A 21,486-nucleotide genomic window follows, 5' to 3' on the forward strand; every position below is an offset into this window, starting at 1 on the left:
GCTCCGCCTTGTCCTCTAGGTCGCAGACTCACTCGTGGCCGCTTGGGGCTGGGGTCGCTTCTGGGGTCATTCTGGAAGGCGCTGCCCGTTCCGGGGTGGTGCTCAGGTCTCTTCCCAGGGTCCGCGAGCCCGCCCTCGGAGCCACCGATCCTGGCACACCCCTCCTCCCCGGAGGCCGCATTGGTTCTTCCCGCACAGCCAGCGTCTCCCCGCGGCGCTTCCTGGCTCGTCACTCATCGTGCGCAGCCAATCAGCGCCCAAAGGCTGGCGAGTCGTCGCGGCCAGAAGAGGCGGCTACTTCCGGCGCGCCTGTGAACGCGCCGATCGCGCAGGCGCGGGGGCGGGCTGGCGGCTGCCAGCGAGCCAATCAGGGGCCAGCAGTGGCGGCGGCTTGCAAGGCCATTAGGCGTGCGCTCGCTTCTCCAAGATGGCGACCGCTAAGGACGGTTGTGGCTTGGGAGAAGTGGCCACGGGGAATGGGCGGCGGCTCCACCTGGGGATCCCGGAGGCCGTGTTTGTGGTAAGAGGCACGCTGGTCCTCGGCGTCTTGACGCTAGGCCGCGGGCTCCCCCTTCCTTCCCGGCCTCCGCCACTGGGGGAGGAGTTGGGGTAGTGGACGCGGGAGGGAGGATGGTGCAGCGCGCCGCTCTGACGGGCCGCCCCCCGGACGGCGGGTTTCGGCCTCCGCTGCTCGGGAAGGCAGAGCGGGGGGCGGCGAGAAGGCCGGGAGGGACTTGAGCCAGGATGCCGGAGTGCTCGGCCGTTGCCCGGGGCTTAGGGTGCGGTGAGGACGCAGGGGCTGGCGCTCAGGTGTGCAGACGCGGAATCCCAGCCAGTCCGCCGCGGGGCTGCGGGGCCGCAAGGGGGGCCGGCGAAGGGAGGACGGGGTCACGCGTGAAGGCCTCGCGTGTCCTGTGGGAATCGAGTTCATCCGGCGGCCAGCGGGCTGTCGCTGCAAGGTGGCGCGGTGTGGTCGGGTTCGCTTAGCGCGCATCGCTCTAACAGCCGTGCGGAGCGCTTGGTGTGCGCTTGGGAGCGGGGGCACAGAGACGCAGCCAGGTGACCTAGACACTGTCTTTCCGTTAGGCTGTTCTAGAAAGAGTGTTTCACAGCTGTTTGATGAAGGAAGGAAAACCCGACTGGCCTTCAGGGCAGCAGCATCTGTCTTTCCTCACTCGGTTCTGACCGACCTCCACTATACAGTCTTAACGGAATTTTCTCGACCTTTGGCTTGTACCTGTATATTGCCTTGTCTCCACTTCTTGGTTGGTGATACGTCCCGACGTTCAAGATATCCATTTCTTTTAGTCTTTATTTAGGCCACTTGTATCTACAGTCTGCACGTGTGCCTTTGCCGATTCAGTTTGGTGGTTCTTTTCCTTGGTTATTTTGTGTTTCCTCCGTGAGCTGTGCCATTTATTTGTTTGCATTCATTTCCCAGCTAATGGTAATGAGAAAAATTTTGCTGAGCGCCGGGCACTTTCTTAATGCTTTTACAAAAAGCGACGAGATGGGTATTATTACGGGTGATGAAGCGGAGGGACTCACTCACCCGGTCCCAAGTCACGGAGTGTGTAAGCAGGTTCTCCAGGGATTCGAACTGGAGCAGTCCGTGGCATATCAGAGCCCCTACTTACGTGTTCTGCGAGTGGGAGGAAAGCGACGTACTCATGTTGGCTCAGGGCTGCTTCTCCTGCTCCTCGGGCGACACGGGACACGTAGTAAAAGCTCATGACTAGATGTTGAATTCAATTTCTAGAGTGCTGTAAATAGTATGTTCTGGGTCCTCGGCTACAGATGGCTTCGAAGATCTAATTCAGGAGCGTACACTGTATCTGAGGTTTTATAAAGTCTTATCTTGAAATGCCTTTCCCTCTAAAATAGCTATGGATTACTTTTTCTAGACGTTAAAATTTCTACCAACACGGTATGATATCTTAGCAAGCCAGACTTATGTAATGTGAATAACATGGTATTGGAGAAAGAACTTTGGCTTCTAAATAGACCAGGGTTTCAATCCTGCCTCTGCTTCCCCTTCGCTGCTTGGTCTTGGGCATGTTGTTTTACCACTTTGAGCCTCTGTTATTTTCATGGAAAAAGGATGACAGTATTTAAGGAATTGCTACGAGAAGCAATATGTGCTTTCAGTGTAACAAGTAGATACTTGATATATATTAATTCCTGTGATGATAGGAGGTCATACACTTTACAGGTTAAAAGTCAGACCTCATTGGGACGCCCGGGTGGCTCAGTGGTTGAGTCTCTGCCTTTGGCTCAGGGCATGACCCCAGGGTCCTGGGATCGAGTCCCGAGTCGGGCTCCCTGCATGGAGCCTGCTTCTCCCTCTGCCTGTGTCTCTGCCTCTCTCTCTGTGTCTCTCATGAGTAAATAAGTAAAATATTATAAAAAATTCTGCTATTAATTCTAGTTATTTTACAGTAGAGTCTATATGAATATTGAATCTTACCTAAAATGAGACAGAATATAGCTTTTTTCTGCTGTTAATAGCCTATTGTTCTTTAGCTTATTGAATTTATTACAAAATGCAAGAAAATGTTAAATATTAGTAATGAAAGCAAGCATTCCTCTCTACTCTGTGATTTACCTGAAATCTTAATATTTTGTTATTCAGAATAATGTTTGCTGTTTGTTTTTGATGAATGGCCTTTGTTACTTCTATTTGAATTAGCCATAAAACTTTTTAAAGACATGTATTTATTTTAGAGAGAGAGAGAGAGAGAGTGTGTGTGTGTGTGTGTGTGTGTGAGCCGGAGGGGCAGAGAGAGTGAGAGAGAGAACCGTGGGGACCCCCTGTGGAGCGGGGAGCCTGACTTGGGGCTCTGTCCCATGACCCCGAGATGACCTGAACAGAAATCCAGAGTTAGCTACTTAACTGACTGAGCCACCCAGGCGCCCTGCCGTAAAACTTTTTATCACAGATTACTTCAGCATCTTTTACGATCTAAATTTTATTCTTTTAATATGTTGATTGACAGATGGATGATTTAATATGATGATTGACAGATTTCTTGCGGTTGAATAGTGCCCTTACACCCTTGTAGTACGATCTAATGTTCCTATGATTTGATTATTGCTGCGTTCTATGTGCTGATATTTCTTGAAGCACTGTGTGTGTGCCGTCCTACGCCCTGCGATGGCGCAGCTGGTAGACCAGTCCTCTGTGTGCCTTTATTATGTGAGATTGATCTGTGGCTTTATTTTTTACTATGATTAGATTTCGGTATTAAAATTGTAGTGATTGGGGCACGTGGGGGGCTCAGTGGTTGAGTGTCTGCCTCTGGCCAAGGGCGTGATCCCGGGGTCCTGGGATCGAGTCCCATATCGGGCTCCCCGCAGGGAGCCTGCTGCTCCCTCTGCCTGTGTCTCTGCCTCTCTCTCAGTATCTCTCGTGAATAAAAAAAGATATTTAAAAATAAATAAATACAATTTTAGTGGTTTTTTCAAATGAATAGGTGAATGCTCCATCTTTTTCTTTTATAGCTCAAATAACATTAGAATCACCTATTGTTTAAAAGTTAGATATAACATTCATTTATCAGTCCATTTGCTCCAAGTGACATTTGCAATATTTTTAACCATGTCTTCAGGCTCTTTTATGAAAATGAGTCAAATCAGGCTTCAACTATTTTGAAGTCAGCTTTAATAATTTTATATCTGTGCAGGTTATCACTTTATTTTTATTTTTTCAATTCCGTTGCCACATGATAAGTAGTTATGTGCACTTTCTTTTTCTTAAATTCCTATATCTTTGTTATTGATCTTTTATCCACAAATAGGTTTGCAAAGGATTTATTTTGTTGGTGGTGATGGTCTTTTCAAAGAATGAGCTTGAGTTTCTTTCTTTTTCTCAGTTATTCTTTTTTAAGATTGATTGATTGATTGATTTGAAAGAGAGCACGAGTAGGAGGGGCAGAAGGAGAGGGAGAGAGAGTCTGCCTCGGATTCTGCTGAGAGTGGAGCCCGATGCAGGACTTGATCTCATGACCTGAGCCAAAACCAAGAGTCGGATGCACAACCACCTGTGCCACCCAGGCCTCCCCCTAGTTATGTTTTTTTTTTAAGATTTAATTTATTTATTCATGAGAGACAAAGAGAAAGAGAGGCAGAGACACAGGCAGAGGGAGAAGCAGGCTCCACACTGAGCCACCCAGGCATCCCCCCAGTTATGTTTTAATATTTTTTAGATTTTATCTTTATCGGCGCACCTGGGTGGTGCGAAACTGGAGGCTAAGAGACAGGTTCAATAACTTCCCCAGAGTGAACACATCTAGTGTGTGGTGAAGCCAGGGTTCAAACCAGGCAGGCCCTGTTTTGCAGCCACAATCCTGTGCTGCTATAGGTAATTCTCCTGGCTAGACTCTAACCTCCTAGCAACATTTACCCTGGGCTAGAAACTTTGACTTACATCTCTTTCCTGCAGTGACCCTTCTAGGAAGATGATATCTTGATTTTACATGCAGACTTCAGCCACTGCACCCAGCCTCACCTTTTGTTTCTTTTACTGTGTCTCTAGCTTGATGGCTTCATAGTTCACACTCCCTTGCTGTTGTTTCTCCTTGCTTCTTGTCTTGTTGAGGCTAAAATAGTCCCTTATAGCTGGTAAATATGGATAAGAATAATGATATAGAGATCTCAGAAACTGTGGGTACTTTGACTTAAAATGAAGGAATAAAGTTCTTTAAAAGGCTGGAAAAGTCCAATAGGATTCCCTTAAAGTTTCCATATATTTTCATCTAGTTCCTGATTAGCTTATCTGATTAGCTTTTCTTCAAGGACCAGCATGTAGTATACATTTTTAAAAATGCTGCTCAGTTTAACTACTTTTTTTTGCCTAATTATTCTTTTTACAAAAGATTGTTCTGTTTGCTTTTTAGGTTTACTTTATTTCCAATAGTTGATAGATACTTGAGGTATTTGTGGCTTGCCTTGGGAACCTAATACCATATTCAGCCTGATTTCTATGGCAGAACTTTGAGTTCAAAATTTTAGTTGATGATTTTGGCATACATCTGTTGAGTCGTTTTGTGGCTAGGCTACATGACTAGGCAATGTGTTTGATTGTTGGTAATTTTCATATTTACTACCGGGGCAACATGGGGGGTGTATAAAGCAAGTAAGGTCATCTTTCTTTCTTTATATATAAATTATATAAAAAGAGAAAGGTGAAGGAAGAATAAATTAGCTACATAATGTATGTGCGTTGTTTGAAATGATCTTGAAGTTTTTATAACTACATTATAGTTAAAAACAAGTCTTTGGAAACAAACACAGGGTTTTTTTTTTTCTTTAATGTTTTAAAGATAAAGGTGAAGCAGTCAAAAATCACATTAGAGGTATGAATTTGAAAATTTGGGAGCACCTGGGCAGCTTAGTCAGTTAAGCATCTGACTCTTGATTTTGGCTCAGGTCATGGTCTTGGGGTTGTGAAATTGAGCCTTGTGTTGGGCCCCATGCTCAGTGTAGACTGCTTGAGATTCTCTGTCTCCCTCTCCCTGCACTTGCACGTTCTCTCTCTTTCTCTAAAAAAAAAAAAATCTTTTTTTAAAAAAAGTCTAACTTGCATGTGTTATTTTTTGATCTTAAAGGAAGATGTAGATTCCTTCATGAAACAGCCTGGGAATGAGACTGCAGATACAGTGCTGAAGAAGCTGGATGAACAGTACCAGAAGTATAAGTTTATGGAACTCAACCTTGCTCAAAAGAAAAGGAGGTAAGTGTAAAAATTTATGAGTTGTTTTTTGTTGTTAATCTTGTATGGCTTAAGCTTTAAAAATCAAGACATATTTTACATTTAATAAAATGTCCAATTTGATGAATTTTTACAGATATATTCACTTCTATAACCATTGTCCCGATTAATATGTAGAACACTCCTATTACTGTAGGAAGTTCCCTACTGCTCCTTTTTGGCCAACACTGCCCACTCCCAGAGACAACCACTGTTCTGATTGTCTTTACCATAGATTTATCTGTTCTTGAGCTTCATGTAAGTGAAAGCACATAGTAACTACTGTTTTATATCAGGCTTCTTACACTTAGTATGATGCTTTTGAGAGTCCTCCATGGTTTTGTGTGTATCAGTAAATTAGTTTCTTTTTAGTGCTGAACCTTGCTCCAGTGTATGTGTATGTCCACAATTTTAATCTATTTTTATCTGTTTGCCTGTCAGTGGACATTTGGGTTGTTTCCCCATTTGGTTTGAAGTCTTTGTGTGGGTATGTGTTTTCATTTCTCCTGGGTAATTACCTCGGGGTAGAATTGCTGACTTGTATGGCAAGTGTAACGTTCAGTGTTATGAGGAACTGCCAAAAGTCCTCCAAGGTGGCTGTACCATATTTCATTCCCACCAGCAGTGTATGGAGTTCCATTTGTTCCATTGGTCTGCATGCTTGCCAATGCTTGGTATTATTAGTCTAAAGATGGTTTTGAAAATGTAATAGAATGAATATCGAAGACCTTATTCCAAAACATGTAGGGTCATAACATCTTAGATTTCTAGTTTATCCTTCTTATTTTGCCACTGAGATGAGAGACCCATAGAGGTTCTGGCTCTCCCTAGATTTCACAAATAATAGGCATAGGACAAATAGATCCTTGTTCTCAGTTGTTTAGTTCTCTGTATTTTTATAGTAGCTTACAAAGTCAGTTCACTACAATAAATACTTGTGAATATCTGCTATGCACATTTCCCAGCATTCTTCTGTCAGTTAAATATTTCTGGAATTCTAATTAGGTGCCAGATACTGTTTTGGGTGAAATAAAGTTCAGTGTCTGCTCTCAACAGGGACGCCCGTCTAGGCATGATAGATATGTCAATAAGATAAGCACATAAAGTATAGCAGTTGAGATACTTTAGTACAAAGTAATGAGTTAGCACAGGGAAAGGTGTGATCTTGAGGTTGAGAAGGAGGTTCGGGGGAAGCTTCTGGGCTGTGTAGAATTTTGAAGGCTGGTTATGAGTTCGGAGGCAGACTAAAGCAAGAAAGGAGCATCTGGGCATAATGTGCCATTCATGTAAAAGTACAAATGTTTGTATTTAGATATGTTTTCTCATTTGATTTGGTAACGGAAATTTGACTAAGGCCTGGGTATTAGATGAAAAGTCATTGACATAGAGTGTTAAACAGAAAAGAGCATGATAGAAAAGACTATGAATGATATGTTTTCATTTTGGAAAAAGTATATCTGTACAAAAATATCTGGAAGAAGGTACACTGATGGTGTATCAACAGTGGTAATCTTTGGGTGGTGGGAATATGGTATTTTTAAAAATCGGGTTATCTGTATTATTAGTTTTCTACAATATTTACCTACTACTTTTGTAAGAAAAGCTTTTTTTTAAAAGATTTTATTTATTTATTCATGAGAGACCCAGAGAGAGAGACACAGGCAGAGGGAGAAGCAGGCTCCATGCAGGGAGCCTGACGTGGGACTCGATCCCGGGTCTCCAGGATCACACCCTAGGCTGAAGGCGGCACTGAACTGCTGAGCCACCCGGGCTGTCCAGAAAAGCTTATTTTCATTTTAAAAAGAATAAAGTCAAGTTTTCAGATCACCCACAGGAAGGTTATAGATAGAGAAGAAAATGTGCCTCAGGACCAAGCCCTGGGAGAGAGAGGAAATTTGTGTATCATAATTATACCTCTAGTCCTGGGGTATATAGTAGGGTGCTCATCCAAGTTTATATAGGCTCTAGGCCTGAATGTGAGGGATAAAAACTGCAGTTTGTACCTGCAGCCTTCCTAATGAGTGCACTTGAGGTATATCAGTGAACAAAACAGTCCCTGCCCTTGGAAAGGTTGCAGTCTAGTGGAGTCTAGATAGTAAACACACAATTCAATAGGATTAATATTTATTGTGTACCTGATATGTGCTTGCCATCATCTTAAGTACTTAGGATATGTCAGTCCTTGTGGAGCTGACATTCTGGCCAGAAAACAACTAGATTATAGACTGGTTAGAAAGTGATAAATGCTGTGGAAATAAATGGAGTAAGAGGATGTGAAATATTGGAGGCAGCAGCCGCTGAGGGTTTTGAGCAAAGGAGTGGTGTAATCTGATTTTCCCCTGTTAAGGTACGATTCCCTCGAGTTGCTGGGCTGGTAATACTCCTGAGAAGGGCAGAAGCGTGGAGCTCAGTTAGTAGGCCCTTTCATTAATCTAGGGAAGGTGATGGAGGTGGTGGGGAAGAAGCGTATTCTGAATTTATTTTGAAGTTGGTGCTAGCAGGATCTGGTGGACGAGAGGTGAGGTGTGGAAGGGACGCATGGAGGGTGCTCCCAGGTCTGAGCAACTTGAAGGAAGAGTTACCATCATCTAAGATGGAGAAGAAGTGGAAGTTATTGGTGTTATGGATGGGAACACTGTTAGTCCAGTGACTTCAAAAGGGATGATAGAATTGGAGAACGCGAATATGGAAAGCTTTTTGAAGAGGTTTACCCGTTCGAGTAGTGGGTTGGTTCTTTTATTTGTAGGAGTTCTTTATACATTGACGCTCAAATAGCATCGATTGTTCAAACACGGGTTTGAACATGGGTACACTTATACCTGGATTTTTTCTCTCTATATATAATTTTGGAAGATTTATGACAGTTTGAAAAAAACGTAGCCTTGCGATACCAGAAAATGTTAAGAAAGTGTTAGGTATTATTGTAAGATTACAGTACAATACAGTGTAATGTATAATATACATTATGTATTTTATGTATGTAAAACACACATATTTTGTGTATGTATGTAATATGTCACATATTACATATAATATAATACATATAACATATAAAATACATGGTTATCGACTGTTTATGTTATTGGTAAGGCTTCCAGTTAACAGTAGACTATTAGTATTCAAGTTTTTGGGGAATCAAAGTTACACATGGATTTTTGAGTTTATTTATTTATTTATTTATTTATTTTTAATTTGTTTTTTGATTTTTGAGTTTATTGGGGATTGCCAGCCCCCACATTGTTAAAACTCAATTTTTTTAAAAAGATTTTATTTATTTATGAAAGAGAGAGAGAGAGGCAGAGACACAGGCAGAGGCAGAGGGAGAAGCAGGCTCCATGCAGGGTGCCTGATGTGGGACTCGATCCAGGGTCTCCAGGACCACACCCTGGGCTGAAGGCGGCGCTAAACCGCTGAGCCGCTGAGCCCGTTAAAAGTCCATTGTATATTGGATAGTAATCCTTTTAAGTTTATGGTTGAGAAGTTTTTCCTCCTTTTGTAATTTATGTAATTTATGTTTTTTCTTTCCTTATGGCTTCTTTTGATGATTAGTTCTTAATTTAAATGTTTTTGGTGAAAGTTTCCCCTAATAGCTTTTTGTGTCTCATTTAAGAAATCCTAGCCTATATTTCATGTTCAAAAAGACAGATTTTTGTGTTTTCTTCTAAAAGTTTTACGATTTTGCTTTTCACGTGTAACTTAGTTTTTATTTGTTTTTGTTGGGTGGGTACAGGGGGAGAGAGAACCTTAAGCAGGCTCCATGCTCAGCATGGAGCCCGATGTGGGGCTCAGTCTCATGACCCTGAGGTCATGACCTGAGCTGAAATCAAGAGTTAGGTTCTTAACTGACTAAGCCACCCAGGTGCCCCTCACCTTTAACTTCTTAATTCAGAAATTCATTTTTATGTATGGTATATGTAATTAATTTGTCTATTTGTGGATATTTTTCTCCTTCCTTAACTAACTATATGTCAGCTTCCTGTAACTATGGATAGCTGTGTGGTTTGCCTTTATCCATAGAGGATTTTGCTTTTGCCAGGAGTGGTGATTCTACACGAGCCTGTTCCTGCCCTGGCACTTAATACGTGAGCTCCCGCCACTGAGCTGCAGGGCAGGGCCCCAGGCTTGGTTCTGCAGCTGGTAGCAGCACCTGACTCATGATGCTTACTTTTCTCTTGATGCTTGACTAAAAGCCTTTTTCAGTTTTTTACTCTTAGATTTTTTCTGGAACTTTCCCTTACCTTTGTGATATCAGCTTTGCAGCAAAAACTATTTTTGTGCATGATTGAGTTGTTTTGCAGCAGATGGCTCTGCTTAGTGACCTTTTTCTTTTACATATGCTATAAATTTTTCCTTGTAGCCTATCATTTGCCTTTCACTTTACCTTCAGCTGTATACAACTTCTTTAGTATTTTGTAATTCTCTTGTGGTAATCTCAACACCTGAATTGTATGTCTTTTAATTGGAAATTTTGTGATTATCATTTTTTGTGGGTTTTTCTGGTAATTTTTCTTCTTGTCTCCTGGGATTCCTGTTAATATAGATGTTGATGCTCCTAATTCTGCCTTCCATTTCTCTTCATTACATTTCCTGTTTTCTACTGACTTTGGTAATTTGTCTTTTGGCAATTAGATGGATGTCATAAGTTCTTTATTTCAACCATTACGTTTTTGTATCTAGTCGTTTTGATTCTTATAGCTAGCTACTTGTTTCTTCATATTATCAACATCCTTTCTTTTCTCTCTGAGGCATTACTGTATAATCTTATTTTCTAGTATTTCATGTTGTCCCATCTGATAGACGTTACTGAGTTTATTGTCTGTATTTTATTGTAGTTGTGTTTATCAGATCATCATATCTTTTCCCCATAGCTCATGTTCCCTCAGGGTATCAGTTTCTTTGGCCAGTAATGTGTGTGTGGTGGGGGAGTGATTTAAGCCCCTTCTGGTGAGTAGGGATAGGAAGAACGCTGCTGGTGTTACAATGGCACCACCATTGGACAGACGTTATTCTCCCCAGCCAGGTGACTTGGCCTCTGAGGATTCTTTTTACTCCTCTGCTCTTGCCCATCTTCACTGTCATCACTCCTGGGAGTGGTGGGGGGGGGGGGCTCCTCGGGGCCAGTATTTGTGTTCTTAGCTCCTCAGCCTGACCTCTCTACTTCTGGCAAATTCTACTATGTTTCTACCCTGTAGCATGAGGGAGTCGATAAGGTGATTTCACCCAGGGCTTTTTAGAGGGACGAAAAGCAACTAGAAAGTTTTCCTTTAACAAGACTCCCCATTTGAAGATTTGGTCCACTTCCCTTCTAAGTAAGCTGTGATCTCCCTTCCTCACTCTCCTACCCACTCCTAGAACCTAGAGATTTCCATTGCTCATATAATAACAAAGAACTAGGGGCCCAAGTGTCCATTGGCAGGAGAGCAGATTAAGAAGTTGTGCTATCTTCATAATTGAATGTTAGCAGTGAAAATGAATTAAGAAGTTTTAGGAACCTAATTGAGTTAAAGAAAATCCAAGAAGAATGCATATAACACTAGATTGTTTGTATTAAGCCAAGAAGCCAGCAAAGAATATGTTGTTTGGGGATATACACAAATGTGATGAAATTGTTGGAAAAAGAAAAAAGGGCCCTATAGCCACACGGGAGAGCTGCTATCTTTTGGGATGGAGCAGAGTAGGGAGGGGTATCTTGCTTCGACATGCTCAGTGACCTTGGTGTTTTTCCTGAGTTGACTGGGGTTGCTGCTGCTTGATTTATCAATATGCTTCATAATTTATATGCTACATGTAATATTTATCTATAGAAAAATATAGAAATTGGCATGACTAAAAACCTTTATCTGAACATTCTTATGTTGTATGCATATCAGGTAATTTACAATAAATATATCTTTTTAGCATTTACCTGTATCAGCACATAATGCACAATTAAGCAGAGTTGAAAGATCTACATTATCCATTTTAAATTTGTAAAGAGTTCACAGAGCGTTAGCTTTCAAACTAAGTTAAAAAAAATGAGTGGTAAGTGTGTGTGTCTCTAGATTATATTTCCAGGTAGTGATAGTATTTTTTTTAAGTAGCAGGCTCATCTAACATACTTCTTGCAGGCCAGTAGCACAGGGTATAATAAAGTTTGTGCTACTAGTGTCCTTCACACATGGTGTAACTTCCTTTATATGATACAATAAGGATATTATCTTTGTTTTTAATTTATCAGGTTTTTATTTAAATTCCAGTATAGTTACTTAACCAAGTGTCATACTAGTTTCAGGTGTACAATACAGTGATTCAGCACCTCTATAAAAAGCACATTTTCATTATCACATTTAAATTTTGTTTACATCCAATTTCTCATCCTGAAATTTAGTTAAATGTATTCTGATAGAACCACAGCTTTGTTTTTGTATTCTTAGTTTGTCTTGTTACAAATTCCATTGTGATTTGACAGCACCCTAGCACTAGTTTGGCACATTTTTCCATGCAAAACACATTACAACCGTGGGCAGCTCCTAACGACCAGGAAAAAGAGCTAAACCTCAGTGCCAACGAAATAAAAAATGTCTCATTCTTTCTTCTAAGTAACTTTCAATGTTTTCAGCATATTTTTATCTCTTATTTTCTTGTCAATGAGGTAAATAACACTTTGGGATCAGTTGCTAGCAGTTTTTTGGAAATAATTTTAATGAATTTTACTTGTTAGAGTACTTTTATGTCCATAGCACAGTTGAACAGAAGGTCCAGAGATTTCCCATATATTCAATGCCTCCTCACACATGCAGAGCTTCTCTCATTATCAGCAGCCTCCACCAGAGTAGGACATTGATTCTGGGTGATGAGTCAAGGGGCTCCTGGCTGGCTCAGTCGTTGGAGCATGTGATCTGTTCTTGGGGTCATGAGTTTGACCTCCACATTGGGTGTAGATCCTACTTAAAAAATTAATAAATGATGAGTCAATATCAATGTATTATTATTAACTGAAGTCCATAGTTTACCTGAGGGTTCATTGTGGTGTTGGATATTGTGGGTTTTGATAAATGGATGATTTTAATAGTCCTCAAAAAGATAATCATTAGAAAATGCAAAGGCAGTAAGATTGTGTCCTGGTGTTTTTCTTGCCTGCAAAATACTAAGTCAACTTTTTTCTTATTCACAGGCTAAAAGGTCAGATTCCTGAAATTAAGCAGACTTTAGAAATTCTAAAATACATGCAGAAGAAGAAAGTAAGTACATTTTTGTTTCTAAATATGAGTGAACCAGAATTCTTCAGCAGAGGCTCATCTTCTTTGACTCTTTGGTCACTGGTATTTGAATGTGTTAGAATATCAAGTCTGCGTTCTTGTTTCTTGTGTATATGTACTGATGTCATAGTGTGCTTCTGTGATAAATGTGGCTTTGTGGCTTTTTTCCCAAGTCAGCTTTAATTTTAGGGCCTACATTTCTTGGATTATTTTACTTATATGGAGTATTTGTAAAAGTTAAAAGTGAAATGCAATTGGAAGTTATTTTAGGTACAAAAAGAAAATGTCTTATTTTGAGGTAGCAGCCCTCAAGGGTTTTTATTGTTGTTATTGTTCTCCCTAAGAATAAGGATTTAAGATCTAAGACTTACAGATCTGCAAAGAATCTTAGAAATTGTGTTTTGGGCTCTCATTTTACAGTTGAGGAAAACGTTAGCGAGAGGTTATGCTTGACCAGAGTCACATAGCTAGTTTACTGGCAGAACTGGATTAGAGAATCTTGTGAGTCTTAATCCAGTACTCATTAAATAAAAGCAAGCTATAAGGATTAAATTTTATAAGCGTATTGTACTTAAAAGATTACGTAGGGGTGACTGGGTGGCTCAGTGAGTTAAGCATCTTCCTTCAGCTCAGATCATGATCCCAGAGTCCTGGGATGAGCCCTCATTGGGCTCCCTCCTCAGCGGGGAGTCTGCTTCTCCTTCTGCCTCTCCTCCCTTCACTCCCAGCTCGTGCACACTCTCTTTTTCTCTCTCTCTCAAAAAAAAAAAAAAAATAGAATCCTCTTAAAAAAGATGTGTGTATGATTTATTACTTGACTACTGGAATAACACTATTTCCAGTACATTATTTTATGTGGTGAAGTTTATGAGACTTCAGGAAGCGTTGGTTGAGCATGAAGAACTGATAAAGTAATAATTACTAACTTTTTTGAGAGAGGGGGAGAGGGAATGAAAGAGTATAAGTGGATTGGGGGAGGGGAAGGGCAGAGGAGAGAGAGAATCTCGAGTAGGTGCTACTCTGAGCATTGAGCTGACATGGGGCTCGATCTCATAACCCTGAGATCATGACCTGAGCTGAAATCAAGAGTCAGATGCTTAAATGACTGAGCCACCCCAGTGCACCAATAATTGCTAACTGTTGCATAGCACTTATTCTGTGACAGCACTGTTTTGTGTGTATGTGTGTTTATGTTTGTGTAAAGGCTTTGCCACAGCCTTCAGAGGTATAGAGACTATTATCCCAATTTTACAGATTGGGAACCTGAAACACAGAGAGGTCAAATGAAATGTCAAATTTACACAGGTAGTAAGTAGCTGAGCCAGAATCCATGCCCCCCATGCCCAGCCATCTGGCTCCAGCCTTCTTTTACCACTACACTCAGTTGGCTGGGTGGTATTCTTTTAAATGATTTAGGTTCAGCTCTGCGGTCTCTCCTTTATAACCTTGTTATTAAACTGACCTATTTACAGTACTGTCTTTTTTTTTTTTTTGAAGGAGTCCACTGGTTCATTGGAGACCAGATTCTTACTGGCAGATAACCTGTATTGCAAAGCTTCAGTTCCTCCTACTGATAAAGTGTGTCTGTGGTTGGGGGTAAGTAACTGAAATAGCCACAGATTCCTTGGCTGACATTTGTAAACCACTGTGGTTTTCCCACCACAACAATACTATTAGAGCTGGGTAAAGTGCGTATCTCCCTTTGACTGTGGAGGGAACAAAGGGGTAGAGTTCAAGGGGTCTGTAATGGAAACGGACTGGAATGACAAGTGTGATGAGCTACAGAAGGGACTCGTCTCTCCCAGTCAATATAAAACTAACCAAAGCCCTCTTCCCCTTCTGCTAATGCTTTATCTCTTAAATGTCACACAAGGAAGAGCAGTGGAAATAAAATAGAAAGGACTGCTGAACCTCGGATAAATATTTCTTCCCCGTGAGGGTTTATTAGTTCTGGAAAGATTTCTCACAACTTTAGGGGGAAAAGATTATTATAAAAACCTTGAGATTAGGGCAGGCTGGGTGGCTCGGCAGTTTAGTGCTGCCTTCACCCCAGGGCATGATCCTGGAGTCCCGGGATCGAGTCCTGCGTTGGGCTCCCTACAGGGAGCCTGCTTTTCCCTCTGCCTGTGTCTCTGCCTCTCTCTCTCTCTCTCTCTCTCTCTCTCTCTCTCTGTGTGTGTGTCTCATGAATACATAAATAAAATATTTTAAAAAATTCTTGAGATTAGAGGCCATTTTTAAAACCATATATTTCAATTTTAGATGATGTGTAGACCTTGTCTCTGATTTTTTTCCTATGTTACTCCTCTCAATCCTCTCACCAATCAGCCACGCCATTCCTTACTATCCAGCTCGCTGCCCATTGGTCTTGTTACCCCAGGCAAGTTCCCTTGCAAAGTAGCAAGCTAAGTGTACAGCTCCCACCTCTCCTCACTGGAAAGATTTCCCCCTTGCTGTTATATTGTAGAATCACCCTTGAGAGCTACTCTAATGCTGTGTAAGATGGGCAGATTATTTTTTTTATTTATTTGTTTGTTTGTTTGTTTGTTTATTTATTTATTTATTTATTTTTAATGGAGACAGAGAGAGAGGCAGAGACACAGGCAGACGGAGAAGCAGGCTCCATGCAGGGAGCCCGATGTGGGACTGGATCCTGGGTCTCCAGGATCACACCCTGGGCTGAAGGCGGCACCAAGCCGCTGAGCCACCCAGGGATCCCTAGATGGGCAGATTAATACCTGGAAACTCACTCTCTATTCCTTAGTTCCCCCTCCTGATTTTTGTTCGTTGTAATATTTTCAGGGTTTGTACATTCCATTCTATGACCATATTTCCCATACTTGCTTAGCTTTAGTTCTGTAAATGAAATGGCTGTCTACCTGGTGGTCTAATCCGAGGGGTCATCTTCCTCAAATTCTCTTTCCCTCAGCCCACATTCCATTAGCAGGTGGGGATAAGATGATTCCATAAACCAGACTAGGACAACAAGGAGCTGTCTGATAAGAATTACACCTGGAATCCACTTCATACTGCATAAGAGAATGTGTCCTAAATGTATTACATACTTGCATGAGATACACCAAGTGATAGATAGCTTTTTTTATAACCCTGAGATAAGGATGGTTTGTTTAGGCCACAAAACTCAGAAACTATAAGCAAAGTCAGAAGACAAACATTGAACAGGGAAAGTATTTGTAACTCATGTTGCAGGTAGGGGACCAATAGGGTCCTTTGCAGGGTGACTTGCAGTGTGTTTTGGGTGTGTCCGTTTTGAGATGCCTGTTAGACCATCAAATGGAGAGGCTGATAAGACTGAGGAGTGAATCAACAAAGAAGAAATACTTGGCACACAGTGCTTCCTGAATGAATCATCGATGTTTTTCTGTCACAAATGAAGTGTTTTTAAATTTATTCTATTTTTTTGTTAAAAGTAACCAAAGTATACAAATTTTCTGAAAAAGAAATAGTAATAAGAAGCAATGGCAGTTGACTCAGGAATGGGGTTTGGGATTGAAGAGACATGTACTTGCCTTTGAATATTTTCTTGTCCTGTCTCAATTTTTTATACAGTTTTCTAATTGTCATGGATTGGGTTAGTCAGTCAGTAAGTATGTAGCACCTTCTTGTGCCAGACGCTTTCATGTTGTCTGTCTCATTTAATCCCTACAATAATCCCTTGAGTAATTTTTAAATTCCTCATCAGTCAGATGAAGGAAGTGGTTCAGGAAATTCCCAGCGGTAAGTCAGGAAACACGAGGAGTTTATTTTATTTTATTTTTTTAATTTATTTATGATAGTCATAGAGAGAGAGAGAGAGAGGCAGAGACACAGGCGGAGGGAGAAGCAGGCTCCATGCACCGGGAGCCTGATGTGGGATTCGATCCCGGGTCTCCAGGATCGCGCCCTGGGCCAAAGGCAGGCGCCAAATCGCTGCGCCACCCAGGGATCCCCACGAGGAGTTTAGAGCTAGGAAAGGTTTGTTCCTGCTTCCAGAATGCGTGTATCTCTGTGTAGGCAGTAACACCAGAGCTTCGGGCTTCATCCCTAGCATCTGTTGGCGGTAGGAAGGAGACAGTAAGAGCTAGCCATAATATATATATAATTTGCAAAATTTTAAATCCCTGTATCTTAAGCTCAGAAACAAGTATTTAAATTGATTCAAATGTAATACTATTTAGGGGCACCTGGGTGGCTCAGTTAGTTGAGCATCTGCCTTCGCCTCAGGTCATGATCAGGTCCTGGGATGGAGCCCCTCATCAGGCTCCCTGCTCCACAGGGAGCCTGCTTCTCCCTCTGTCACTCCCCCTGCTTGTTCTTTCTCTCTCTCTGTCAAATAAATAAATCTTAAAAAAAAACTATTGTAAGACTATTTAGTGTCATCATGGAGGTTGTAGAAAGATGGGATTTGGTGTCTAAATACTGGTTCTTCTCTTAATTCTCCTGTTTACTTAATATCTGTGCTAGTGTAGGCAACCTAACCTCTTTGAGCCCACATTTTCTTAGCAGTAAAGAGGAAAAAATAAGAACTTGATTGACCAGGGTTGTTACGAGGAGTAAACAATACAGTGTATGTAAATGTATTCTTTAACCCAGGGATCAGTAAAGTCTGTGTAAAAGGTCAGAGAATAAATATTTTGGTTTTGCAGAGGACACGGTCTCTGTCACAACCACTCAGCTCTGTTGCTGAGGTATGAAAGCATAAGTGAATGGAGAATATCTGGGTTCCAGTACAACTTCTAAGAAAACGCAGCTGGCTGTGTTTGGCCTAAGGGCTGTAGTTTGCCAACCCCTGCTCTAACCTGTGAAGCACTATGGAAATGTTGAATAACTGTCATGACTTTCTTTCTTCAGGCTAATGTAATGCTTGAATATGATATTGATGAAGCTCAGGCATTGTTGGAAAAGAATCTATCAACTGCCACAAAGAATCTTGATTCTCTTGAGGAAGATCTTGACTTTCTTCGAGACCAATTTACTACCACTGAAGTCAGTATCCTTTCTTTAACTAAAAGCAAAGGACGGAAAGGAGAAAGATGTTTTCGACATTCTTACTTGCATTATTTTGATGAGAAGAATAACCTTACTCTTAGGCTGATTTGAACTTGCAGATTTTATGAGAATGATAATTAGCGTATTTGGAACTAATACTTCACTAAGTTTGATTACTTTGAATTTGAATTATGAAGGTTTGGAAATAGCAAATTCAAATCAGTGCATAACCATTTTTCTTTCAGTTTTCTCGAGACACCTTCATAGCTAGTTAAATAGCTTACTCCACAAGCGTTTATTAAGGGTCTCCTATGTTGCTGCAACTGTAAGTTGTATGGGGCACAGGATGGTGAGGGAGTCAGTGCAAAAAAAAAAGTGGCAAAGTCTTGCTGTATTAGGACTGCACATGTAAAACAGCTAAATGATAATTTGATAGTCAAATATAAGTAAGTTTGTTTCAGGAAGGCAATGCCAAGGCAATTTAAAGTTAGGGAAAGAGATAAATTGGAATTAGTTCAAAGAGGCTTTGAGAATTAGCACTTGGGCTGTTTTTAAAGGCTTTGGATTTGGATCAGCAGAGAGAAGTGGGGGTAGGTATTCTGGTCAAGGAGGGGCCAGGTATGTTGAAACCCAGCTCTTTGCCTTTCCTCTCTGACCTACCTCTCCTGGTGCCTGTAACAGGCATTGGCCCCACATGGTCACCAAGGCACCTGTGAGGTGTTCCCAGGACAGTCTTACTTCATGCCACTGACCTCTTCCTGCCCTAGCCTTCCCTCAGTGCACCCTGGGTTCCAAATAGCCCCAATCAGTTCTCCTCACCTCCCCCCCACCTGTGCCATACCCTTTATATTTCCACTTTGTTCTTCCTACCTGGAATGATTTCCCCTGACTTATGTGGGTTACTCCTTTTTTTCCCTTCATATTTCAGCTAAAGCATCAGATAATTTCTGAACATTTACAAATCTTCAGGGTATTTTGTTGTTTTTCTGTGCTTACCTAGCACTTTGCATGTAGTACTTTGTTTTCGACGCCAGATGGGGAGTACTTCAAGTGTAGGAGCTGTATGTGCTCTTTTCTCCACAGCACGTAGCATGCAGCATGCATTGAGTGCTTGGGTGAGGGAAGGCAGGCCTGTTAGAGGCCTAGAGCAGGGGCTGGTGTGGGATGCATAATGTGGACACTTCATCCAGAGGCGGGGGAAAAAGCTATTCAACTTCTAGATGAGAAAAAAACAACTTTCTAGGAGATAGCACTGGAGAAGATCTAGATGACTGAGTATGGTGATGACTTCTGGATGCAACACCAAAGGCCCAGTCCATGAAAGAAATGATTGATGTGCGAGGGCCTACACAGGATGGTGCTTACGGGAAGGAAAATAAGTTGAGTGAATGTCCTATTAAACCAAAGGGAGGGTAAGAGATGAAATTATCGATAGTTGTACTAATTTAAATATTGCCTGTAAGGATATAGTTTGAATATCTTTAAAATTTCATCGATGAGGGCTTGTCTTTCAGACCGTGTCAAGCACCTATTTTCTCAAATATAATGCTATAGTTGACTACGTATCCTAAACAACTACTGATTTGAGACTGTGACTTTGTATTGGTGGAATTTAGTTCCAGTATTTTCTTCAATGATACCGTAGCAAGATGGCTCACAACACTAGTTGTTCCCATTATTTCGCATGCACGATTTCTCTCTTCGATTCAGTCTGTGAGTGAATACCTAACCTAGTCGTTGGTGTGTTATCTTTAGATTTGCATTTGCATTTTCTTTGACAATTCTTGCAGATATGGCCAGGGTTTATAACTGGGATGTAAAAAGAAGAAACAAAGATGATTCTACCAAGAACAAAGCATAATGCTGGCAATTAAAAATGTGGTTCAGTTTTCCAAACATGTTATTTTAAGTACCCCAAAGTTTATCCTTAAAGGTTGACATGACTTTGATAGATTTTTTTTTTAATGGCAAGAATGGTAATTAAAACTTCAAAAAAGATAGCCACCATTTTATTATAGAAACAAAGTTAGTTACAGATATTTTATGAAATCAGCATTATTTTATTTTATTTTATTTTTATTTTCAGCAAAGTAAATGCAACTTTTATCTTTTTTTTTTTTTTTTTTTGGTTTGTCATAGAAAAGTCTTAGCCGAGATGGCTGAGGTATGTTATGGAAGCAGAATGCTGAATACTTTTCTTTATTGGCTGATACTTACTCTCACTTGATGTGGCTAAACCAGTATAGAGATAGGAAAAATAGTTAGTTTAAATATTTCCAAACTTGTTTTCTTTAGTATATGTGGGGCTTTATCGCTCTCTGTTGCTATTATTTGTGTTATATAAATGGATTTTCATGAATTACTACTTAGCCAATAACTATTACAATAGTCTGTACTTTTCAAGAAATGGTAATTTGCCTTCCCAAACATAAGAGGGCTGTCTATTGAGACAACACTTTTTTTTAAACCCCATAGAAGTGCACAGTGTCTTTGCAATGCCAATGTAAGGGAGATCTGGGCCAACATGAAATAATAAAATTTTTTAGCCACTCAAAACTCTCGGCTAAGGCAATTCTGTATTTCTTAACGGTCTCCAAAGCGGCTGAACAAGAATATTAAGATAAATTTAAATCTGCAGTGGTTGAGAGATTTGTGAGCTTTTTTATTCATGATAAAATCTCATACAAAGAGTAGAAAAATCCCTGCGGAAAGCCATTGGTACAGTGGCTAGCACTGGGTGATAGTCTGATAAAAACACAAATGTATTATTCCATCTCTGTGTAGTACAACATATACTTGTACAATGTTTTGTACTTGTATTTCATGATATTAAAACATTGAAGTTAAAACTGTGGCATGGCACCTTTTTTAAACATTATTCTTCCTAAAGTTAACGTGTCTTTTCACATATTTGTAAAGTTCATTTACTTCTGAGTATAACTAGCATGTCCCAAGAGGTTATGTTTATAGGAACGACGCAGATTCTCTTTGGAAGGAATTCACATCAGCAAGCAATTGAGTTAAATTTGAAAGAAAACAAAGTTCCTTGAGTCACTTTTCTTTCATACTTCAGAATTCCCATATTCTAGTATTTGAGGTTCGTACACATCTTGAGATGTTGTAAGTGCTACTTTTGCCCAAACCTTATTATGGTAAGTATATTGGCACAAATGTCCTTCTTAATATTAGGACATGAATGATTTACTCAGTTTAATTTCACGAAAATTGAACTGAATATGAAGGAACGCAGCTTTTTAGAGATAGTATCAATTAAAGAGCAAAATCAAGGTATAATTTAATAAATGTATATAAATACCTAGTATATGTCAGGAATGGCATTCAGATGCTCGTTTGGGAAAATGTAGAAAATAGAAAAAAAGGCAATTTCCACTTGCAGTCCTCTAAACATTTCTGTGTGTTCCATTCCTTTATTATGCAGAGGTTTGTAAAACATGATTCAAATGATTTTGTTCTTATGATTTTTATCCTACTTTTTTCACTTGACATGCA

General features: G+C 40.6%; 1 protein-coding gene across 2 annotated transcripts; it reads left to right on the top strand.

Annotated features, from left to right (window-relative positions):
- Positions 1-313: 313 nt before the first annotated feature.
- VBP1 (VHL binding protein 1) lies at positions 314-20,825 on the top strand. Of its 2 annotated transcripts, none has more exons than XM_072744694.1 (6): positions 314-520; positions 5,607-5,731; positions 12,903-12,969; positions 14,485-14,583; positions 17,839-17,977; positions 19,767-20,825. In XM_072744694.1, exons 1-6 carry the CDS (start codon positions 428-430, stop codon positions 19,835-19,837), a joined length of 594 nt encoding a protein of 197 aa, XP_072600795.1. In that variant the 5' UTR covers positions 314-427; the 3' UTR covers positions 19,838-20,825. The 2 variants fall into 2 exon arrangements, with proteins under 2 accessions (XP_072600795.1, XP_072600796.1); XM_072744695.1 differs by lacking the exon at positions 314-520 and adding an exon at positions 594-810.
- Positions 20,826-21,486: the final 661 nt, after the last annotated feature.

The sequence above is a fragment of the Vulpes vulpes genome, chromosome X, assembly GCF_048418805.1.
Source record: "Vulpes vulpes isolate BD-2025 chromosome X, VulVul3, whole genome shotgun sequence".
NCBI classification, from domain to species: domain Eukaryota; kingdom Metazoa; phylum Chordata; class Mammalia; order Carnivora; family Canidae; genus Vulpes; species Vulpes vulpes.

What these genes read in the sequence shown, in the direction of transcription:
- VBP1 (XM_072744694.1), top strand. Translation starts at nt 428, where the DNA reads ATGGCGACCGCTAAGGACGGTTGTGGCTTGGGAGAAGTGGCCACGGGG. An exon ending in CTTGCTCAAAAGAAAAGGAG is followed by an intron (nt 5,732 to 12,902) that starts GTAAGTGTAAAA and finishes TCTTATTCACAG; the next exon opens with GCTAAAAGGTCAGATTCCTG. An exon ending in AAGTGTGTCTGTGGTTGGGG is followed by an intron (nt 14,584 to 17,838) that starts GTAAGTAACTGA and finishes TTCTTTCTTCAG; the next exon opens with GCTAATGTAATGCTTGAATA.